Source organism: Gossypium hirsutum, chromosome A08 (assembly GCF_007990345.1).
Source record: "Gossypium hirsutum isolate 1008001.06 chromosome A08, Gossypium_hirsutum_v2.1, whole genome shotgun sequence".
Classification (NCBI taxonomy): domain Eukaryota; kingdom Viridiplantae; phylum Streptophyta; class Magnoliopsida; order Malvales; family Malvaceae; genus Gossypium; species Gossypium hirsutum.
In genome coordinates this window covers 102,071,281-102,080,850 of record NC_053431.1, presented here as the reverse complement: position 1 = coordinate 102,080,850, position 9,570 = coordinate 102,071,281, and the positions used below count along the sequence as shown (strand labels likewise).

The window sequence follows — 9,570 nt, the reverse complement described above, 5'->3', positions numbered from 1 at the left end:
GAGTTTTATTATGTTTGTAAAGATATTCCACAATTGGTTTGTATTTAATGCACCATCAGTTATTATATTTATTTTTAAAAACTTTTAACAAGGTCTGAGCTTGTATGGTGGACATTTATGTATTAATTGTGAATTAAATGCAAACTTTATTTTATGTACCATTTGTTGCGAAGTTTTATTATATCAGTTAATCTGTTTTAATGTTTTAACTGAAAGAAAAGAAAAAAAAAGAAAAAAGAGTTTGTTGGAAATATTTAGTCATATTTGTAAGAAGAAATTGCGAAATCGTACAAAATTTCAGAGACTTTACTAGTAGCATTGTCTATTTTTTAAAATATTTTATAAACAGACCAAAACGTTATAAAAACTGTTGTACTTATAATGAAAAATATATTATAATACGTCTACGATGTAAATGAAAATTATAATTTATAAAATTTGATATAAAAATAAATGAGATTTTATTGACATAGTATAATAAAAATGTTTAAACTCATAATGTTTGTGTTCAAATTTTATTAGCTTTTTAATATAAGACGTAAAAAAAGATAAAAATATTCTCAAAATAATATAATTTATTTTGTAAATCAATACTATTTTAGTGGAAGAGATTAAATTTGCAATATTTAAAATGCCATATAGAACAATGGCAGCATATATATATTTGATTTTGAAAATGTTGGACAGCCGAACCTAGAGATTTCCCAGGTGGAATGCTTGTGGCAACAATGTTTTAGGGCCAGTTCTTCATTGCTTTTGAAAAGTGCTTTTGAAAAGTGCTGTGGAAAAGTGTTTTTGAGAAGTACTTTTGAGAAGTGCTTTGGAAAAATTTAAGTGTTTGATATTGCTGTCAAAAAGTACTTTTGAAAAATGTCTATTTTAAACATGATATTATAAAGTAACAAATATGTATTTAAATAATGTTCAAATTAGTTAATATTATGATATTTTAGTAAAATTATAAAAAAATAATTTATTATAACTTATTGTTAATATTTTAATATATAATATTAATTTTAAATATTTCTAAGTAATTAATGTTAGTTATTTATTAAATTTAATTAGAATATATAAACTATATTTAAATATTAAAATATAATAATTAAATATTTATAATTAGATATTGACACAATTGTATTATTTTAAAAAATATTTTTTATTTTTAATTAATGCTTTTAACACATTTGTAAAACTCATATTAAATAACCAAGAAAGAGAACACAAAATAATAGCATCAAACACATTTTAAGTCAAAAAGTAAGGTTAAAAAGGTAATATAATAGCCAAAAGTGCTTTTTGGCTGAAAAAGTTAAAATTTACTGCTTTTTCATCTCTAAAAAAACTCATCTCAAAAGTTAAAAAATTGCCCCAATGATATGTGTTCTTCATTGCTTTTAAGAGAAAAGCACTTTTTTTTAAAAAAAGTTCATCCCAAAAGCAATAGAGAACACACCCTTAGTGGCCTTATGTTAGTGTTTACATTCCGATACTTAAGTGAGTAAAAAGATCCGTCCTTTGATCTTCTTCCTCCATTACAAATCCTCTTGGAAACAATTACATCATTGAATACACAGGTATGGAAAAGGGTACAACCCGGATTAAGACGAAACGTGAAGTTCGTTAGCCACTCATCTTCATTTATAGAAAGCACAAGAAAACATTTTAATGGAACCAACCAATGACATTGTTACAGCTTCAAAACTAGAAGCGTTACATCCTTACAAGTTTCCAGGATATGAAATGATAATTATTATGTTCTACCAACTTTCTATGACGTGCTCTCACTCTTGCAACTTCCATTCTCACGTGTTTGAAGTTGATTTGTTGCAGAAAATGCAAAAGACTTTCCAGTTTCCACCAAGGTAGGTCTTTTACTTTAAACAAAGATCATCACAAGATGTTTTTGATCAGTTAACGTGCAGTGCAACATTATGACTCAGAAAAAGCTAATCTTGGTGCATTTCCATGGTGTACCGACATTTTTCTGCACTCAAATTAATAGGCTGAGAACTCTACTCAACAAATATCTACTTTTTAAGTTTCCAAAAATGAAAACTAGCAGCAATACCAAAAATGATCCCAACAAGAGACCACTTAAAATAGACACCATCATAAAACATAACTGTACTTCAAATGGTTTCTCCAAATTCATCCTGCTGGGCCTGGCTGCTGCTTCAAATATGGGAAATGGAATTAAAATTCTCCCATCTCTTCTTAATATTAAATATTTACAAATAAGACCGTAGTTTTGGAGGCTTGTAATGAATTCGGATATCTCATAGATAAACTACTTACACAAGCATTTAAACTAAGAACCAAAAGGTGTTAAAAGAGTGTTCCATAACAAAGTGAAAGATGATCATATATCACAAACTCCAAAGATTGTCTTTTTCTTTTTGGTCATCACAATTCCACCTTTTTCAGTTAGTATCGGTTGATAGGCTGTGTCTGATCCATCACAGCCATCCTCTCTGAAACATCGGCTAACGATTTCAGGTTACATCGGATCAAAGCTTCCACGAAGTAACAAGTTTCGTCCGTGGTGTTCCCTTCCGGCACATCCACGACGAACGATTCGATCACCATTGTACCTGGCCTTCCTTCAATTACCTCGGGATGCACCGTCATGATCGAAGAATAATTCTGCAGTCAACAAAATGAGTACCGTGACACAGAAAACAAGTGTTAAGGAAGAAAGAAATGTTAGTATTTTGTACCCTGAGACGGTGGTCGCCGCCGACGATTTTGATGCCTAAAATGTGTTCTTCGTCATCGAGAAGTTCCAACCGTTCGGTGCTGGTGGTGGCCGGAAGTCCGGACTTGACGTTGACCTCTCTAACACTGCCGATCCCGAGGTCCCCTTTCATTATACACCTGCTGACGAAGGGCTTGTACTTTTGAGGCTGGTCAAATCGCCTTACCAATGACCATACCTATCCATGGTTAAAGAAAACAGAAACAGAACAACAAACCCATCGTTAAAATCAGACTTTTACGAACCAACGAGTTAACAGAAATTCATAATCTTGGCTAAAATAGTCTGGGTTCTTTTTTTTTTCTTTTTTATCCGTGAAAAAAATAGAATAAGGCAGAGATAATACATCATACTCGTAGGTTTACTTTTCTTTTTTCTTTTTTTTGGGGGGGGGGTTAAATTTCGACCAAGAACACAGATTTGATTTGATTTTGGGTAACAAACCAAAGAGAATAGATTTGGGTTTCAGCAGATCCATAGGAGAGTAGAAAGAAAAACGTGTCAACGGCCTAAACGGCGGCGAGAAAAACGAACAAAATGGGGAAAAGGGGGGAAATTATAGAGGAGTCTCAAACTGAGGAACTTACGAGATGAACAGGGGCTTTGATGTGTTTAACAAGAGCAGAGGTGCACTGGTCGTCTCTGATGTTGTGCCTGTGATGTCTCTGTATGTACTGGGATTCCATCATACTGTGAGCATCATCACCGTTCATTTCTTCTACCTTTTGTCCCAAACTGATATATAAGGATAAAAACGAGTTGTGTTGTTTGCCTCTGTAAACAAATCAGAAGGTGAAAAATTAGAGGAGAGTAGCAAGAGAGAAGAAAAGCAAGAGATTTGGTGAGGATGTTAACAAAGGGAAGGGGGCCTTACTCTTTAGCCTTTTGCTTTTGGTTTAGGTTTTAGGCATTTGGTTGGGACCAGGCTCAGCCTCTTACTTTCCGTAATTAAATTAAGGTTTTTCTCTTTTCCTTCACTTGTCTATACCCTGTTACCTCTCCATTTTTGTAAAATAGCAAATATTTTGAGATACTTTTCTTATTTTATATTTAAATACATGTTAAAAATCATAAAAATAGAAATAAAAAACATAAAAAGATTTATATCAATTTTAGTAAATTTATTATATAATTAATTCACGTGAATGTTCCTTAATCTAGCATCATACACAAACATTTAATATCTTTTAACGTGACAGCTATTTTCTATTTTCGTACTTGGATAGTTTCATTGATTGACATATCAAAATCTTTTAAATTAAATTAACGTGAACTCCATTTTGAGAAATAAATAAATAAATAATTCTTATTATAAAAAAATATTTCACAACCATTAAAAAATTAAAGTAATTAATTAATATTTAAATATTTAAATATTTTACTATTATAATATTAGGGTAATTTATTAAAAAAACCTCATTTCCAAAAGTATTTACGGAAATAGGCCAATTTTTTTATTATTTACCGAAAAGGTCTGAATTTCCCGAAAGCGCGTCCACGTCAGCGCGAAGTCAGGGGATGTGTCAGCAAAACGCGTCCTTGGGGGAGCATTTTGCCTCTTTTTTTAAGGTTAGATTTTTTGTGCTTGATTTGGGGTTTTAGGGTTTAAGGTTAGGGTTTTAAGGTTAATTAAATAAGGGGTTTATGGTTAATTAATTAAATTAACTATTAATTTTAAAAAATCAATTAAATTAGGGTTTAGGGTTTTAGGATTAATTAATTAAATTGGAGTTTAAGGTTTTAAGGTTTAGGATTTTATTGTGTTTATGGATGCACTATCAGTAAAATTACTAAAAAAAGCTTCCACGTGGACATTCTTTTGCTACAGTAGTATCTGAAAAAATAATTTTGATAAGATGTTTCTGAACAAATAGTATCCAAAACGCTTCAAGCAGGATGCACTGTTAGCAAAATTATTGAAAAAAACTCCCACGTGGACGCTCTTTTGCTATAGCAGTATATGGAAAAATAATTTTGAGAAGACGTTTCTGAACAAATGGTGTCCAAAATGCTTCAAGCATGATGCACTGTCAGCAAAATTACTGAAAAAAGCTCACATGTGGACGCTCTTTTGCTACAGTAGTTCCTATATGGCCTTAGACTATAAATAAGTCAAATTTCATTCTTAGGTTGTATAAGTTACAGCAAGAGAAATTGAGGCTAAAGTAGAATAGAAACTGAAGATGAGTGAACGTATTAGTGTTGTTATTTACTATGATGTGAGGTCCGTGACACGAAGAACGGCGTTGTTTTTTTATCGGAGAGCATAACACGACTGGTTTTTAACCAGGACATAGATTTGACAGAACTTCGTAAAAGAATTAGGCGTAAAATCTTCGGAACGACGCCAATGAAAGTTTTGTCTATTAAGTATCGATTTTGTGCTTCGGTTGATCCCGTGAGATATGACTCATTCGACATCAAAGGTCCTCGTAGCTTGGAGGCAATAGTGCAAACTCATATTGCTAGTGAATCACCCTATCTTGAGTTATATGTACAATTTTCATCACCAAATGATGCATTTGAGACTTCAACATCTACTGCTGTTCGAAAGGAATACACGACCCATGCCTGACACTCTGTAATGGGTGGCAAAACACGAAAGCGCCCGTGTTTGGTAGTAGTATGGAATACACAACCCCTGCATGACACTCTGTTGGTGGATGGGACATGCACCTTGGTGGGTCGATGTTTGATACTGGAAATACGTACTGGGAATGACATCAACTTTTAGTGGTTGGCAATCCACATCTGATTGGGGATGTTATGAAACGTCCACAAGAAGGGATGATGTACTCCCTACGACATCCACCAGCTAGGGGACCTCTTTCGTTGCAAATGCTGGTAGGTCAGATGATGAGTCCGATATGGATCCACCTTAAGAGCTCGGCCCCGATGGTGCAGAAGTTGCATTATTTTCTGAACCGGAGTCTATTCCAACCATACCTGAAGATGTTAAAGGGGGTTCAAATGAAGAATAAGAAGATCTGCAATTCAGGGCGTACTCGCCTCCAGCCCACATGCATAATGTCGATCTATCTCAAGATGATACTTTGGAGTTTTCAGATCTACCACACAGAAGTAATAACCGTACAAGTTCGTCATTAGATTCGGTTCAATTGGAAGTTGGTAAGGATTTTTCCAATAAGGATAGTTTTCTTGGCATATTGAAACAATATAACATCATGAACGGGGTTAACTAAAACATGGTTAAATCCAAATACGATAAGTTTGAGGCCAAGTGTGCAACGCAAGACGATATATGTTCATAGAAAATCATGGCCTCATTGAGGAAAAGGACAGGCTTGTGGGAGATAAAAAAGTACAAAGGTCCACATACATGTGTTGGCAGTACAGTATCATTAGGTGTTTAGGGTTTTTAAATAATACTGTTATTACGTAATGTTGTATTATTTAACGTACTTCATTGATAGGTGTTTCACAAGATCATCCCAAGATTGATTCAGATATGTTAGCTAGCTTAATACTACCAACAGTGAAGAAGGATCTAAGGACTTCAGTGCTGGTCTTAATTGCCAATATTCATAGCCAATTGAGGTATACGCCTTCTTACCGCAAGGTTTGGATAGCTAAGTAGCAGGCGTTGGAAAAGATGCATGGTAAGTGGGATGCATGGTAAGTGGGATGCTTCATATAAGAAAATGTGGCAGTGGTGTCAGGTGCTGGAGAGATTTGTCCCAGGTTGCATAACAGACCTTGAAACGACACCTGCGTACTACAACGACCGATTACTCCGTGGATACCAAGTGTTCAAGCGTCTGTTCTGGAGCTTTAAGCAATGTCGGGACGCATTTCTATACTACAAGCCATTGGTACAAATTAATGGTACCTTTATGTATGGTAGATATACTCATCGATTATTGTTAGCTGTGGCACAGGATGGTAGTGGGAGAATCCTTCCAATTGCGTTTGCAATAACATCTGGGGAGTTAGCTAATGACTGGGATTTCTTTCTTTCTAGGTTAAGGAGGCATGTCTGCCCCCAACCTGATATCTACATTATATCGAATCGGGGCACTAGAATATTAGCCACAGTTGAGCGACAGGGAAGCCAATGACATCGCACACACCATCAGTATTGCCTAAGGCACGTTGCGTCTAACTACTACAGACAATATCGATCTACAACTGAACGATGGCAAGTGACCAATATGGGTATTTAATCTCTATTAATATAATTTTGTTTGTAATATTCAATTTATTCTGAATGGAAGAGTGGTATGTAATTTTCACTATCAACTTATATTGGCAGGGTATGAGATAAGTAAGGACCGATTTCATGAGATGTTAGTAGTTTTGCGTTCAGTTAACGAAGAAGGTGCAGACTACCTCTGTAACATACCTATCGAAAAGTGGACATAAGCATACGACGTCGGCTTACGAGAGACTGAATGCATAAATTCTGTTATAAAAGGAACACTCATTTGCCAATAACATCGATTGTGCGAAAGATATATTTTTGTTTAGCGATGCTATTTCCAAATCGAGCTGCAAGTTATAAAAGGCAATTACAGGGAGGCCATGCATAGTTTGCGAATGTATTGTAAGAAATTAACAAGGCAAAGGCATGGGCCAACACCATGCACACAGTATGTCACGATCGCAACAACCTATGGTTTCGTGTGATGGAGTTTGACAGACCGAACCAAGGTATTATAAATATCGTGTACACTTGAGAAATAGGACCTACGACTGTGGGACGTTGACGCACACGTTATCCATGCGCTCATGTAATTGCAATTTGTCAAAATCTTCATCTAAATCTCATGAGCTGTGTAGACGAAGTGTACAAAATAGAATACATGTACAACGTATGGAGACACGTATTCCTACCGATCCCAGATAAATGTAAGTGACCATCTGTATCTCTTGCTCCGTTTAAGCTATTACCAAATAGAGAATTATGTCGCAAACCAAAGGGTTGACCTTGCTTGACTAGAATACGTAACAATATGGATATCCGAGAAACAACAAACCAACAGAAGTTGTACGGATGGTGTAGGAACCTAGGCCATACAACTCGATCATGTCCAAATCGGAATAGCTGATAGTTGTTGTAATAAAATTATGTTGCATTATTTATATTTTATTAAAAATATAAAAAATATTAAAAATATTGTCTTATTCAAAAGAACATTTATTTTATTAAAATTATAAACAGTAAATTACAATGAAAATATTAAAAATAACTTTTATTTTATTAAATAAAACAATATAAAAAAACTTTGTAAAAATATATTAAAAAAATCAATGTTGGTGTCGGTCAGAATCAGTGCCATATGGGGGTCGTCGTCGGTTACACATTGGATTCCTCATTGGTTCAACTTTCGGCAGGGGTTGTGGTTGCTCTGGTGGGGATTGTGGTTCCTTCGATATGGGATCTGGTTGTGGATGTTGGGAGGATGACCCACCTTAATAGAATAATGAATATAGAGGTGTTTGCATCACCCATGGCGGAGGTGTTTGAATCCTATAAGACGATGGGGATTGGTAAAAAGAATGGCTCCCCGACGGCGCCTCATGCAATCCCTAATGCGACACGGCCTATTGATTGGCGGTTGACTCGGAGTAATCAAGAACGGAGATGAACTAGGCCATACATCCCAACTTGCCATAGGACTGAGAAAAGGAAACATATAAGAGTTAGGATACATATAAGGGCTAGGATATGCACCTAGCATAATATAAAAAGGCTGTGATATGGGTGTCGTCGGTTGAAGTGTTGGGCCCGATGATTGTGTGGGCGCTGTTGATGAGCTCGCATCGTCATCCCTTCTTCTTGATTTAAAGTATCCTGTCATTTCCTTTGGACACAAATTTGCCATCGCCTCTCCTCTTCCGATAGTAAATATGGCTTGCCATAGATCCTAAACCATGCCATGTATTTCGGCACGCATGCTAACTCTAGAACGATGATCGGTTCCTGAGTAGGTATATAATCATATCAATTTTCCCACATTTCGATATATTCTGACCAGTATCTCGGCCAATCTGTATTTAATAACTGTAAGTCGATTTTGTGCTCATCATCAAACACCTCAGGTTCCACGAGAATCGATTGTCGGAATTCAAATTACCGCAATACTCTATCTGACTAGTGCATCTCCACGATAGCATAGTTGACCAATGAGACTTTCACATGCCAAATTTTTAGATTTTAAAAAAATCATCCGGAATTATTGCCTGAATTACCGGATCCTCATATGGTATCCATTGAAACTATATGAACATGATAAAAATATTAGTTATATACATAATACATAATACTAAATACTAAATACGAAATGACTATTTTATTATGTATATATATTTTATTTAATACTTACTTGTGCTTCCTACCGTTGGTCTAATAGAAGCCGCATATCTTAAAGAGAGGTGGGTATTCCAACATAACTCGCCGAATGGTTCCACCTAATTAAATAAATTTTTAGCACACAATTTTATTATAAATCTACGTAATAATTGTAAAATCTAATATAAAATTTACCTCGTTATCAGTGGGAATGTATATGGGTGGTTCACTTGAGGACGTAAAAATGGAAAGCGAAACCGTGCCCATGATTACAGTAGTGATAGGCAACCTCCGATTTTGGCTTTATTCGGTCGCGTCGCCCCGCACATCTCCCGGTACAATGTTGCTAACATGGTAGACCCCCAACTAAATTCACCAGCTGCTTTAAAATCAACGATTTTCAACAGCCATTTCAGATGTACGCGGTTTCATAACAAGTTCATCATCAAATAACCTCCAATCATCTCAAGAATGTATGCCTGTGCATATAGTATTCTTTCTA

The 9,570-nt window shown here is 35.2% G+C and overlaps 1 protein-coding gene across 2 annotated transcripts; it reads right to left on the bottom strand.

Moving 5' to 3' along the window:
- Nucleotides 1-2,188: 2,188 nt before the first annotated feature.
- Nucleotides 2,189-3,782, bottom strand: LOC107933520 (abscisic acid receptor PYL9). Of its 2 annotated transcripts, XM_016865752.2 has the most exons (4): nt 3,630-3,782; nt 3,343-3,529; nt 2,718-2,933; nt 2,189-2,643 (listed from the first exon to the last, which is right to left on the bottom strand). In XM_016865752.2, exons 2-4 carry the CDS (start codon nt 3,466-3,468, stop codon nt 2,425-2,427), a joined length of 561 nt encoding a protein of 186 aa, XP_016721241.1. In that variant the 5' UTR covers nt 3,469-3,529; nt 3,630-3,782; the 3' UTR covers nt 2,189-2,424. The 2 variants fall into 2 exon arrangements, with proteins under 2 accessions (XP_016721241.1, XP_016721240.1); XM_016865751.2 differs by having other exon boundaries at nt 3,343-3,740.
- Between the last annotated feature and the right edge of the window lie 5,788 nt (nt 3,783-9,570).

Coding starts and splice junctions, on each gene's coding strand:
- LOC107933520 (XM_016865752.2), bottom strand. CDS start 3,468: ATGAACGGTGATGATGCTCACAGTATGATGGAATCCCAGTACATACAG. Junction 2,934..3,342: donor TCAAAGCCCCTGTTCATCTC/GTAAGTTCCTCA, acceptor AACCATGGATAG/GTATGGTCATTGGTAAGGCG. Junction 2,644..2,717: donor GCGGCGACCACCGTCTCAGG/GTACAAAATACT, acceptor TGTTGACTGCAG/AATTATTCTTCGATCATGAC.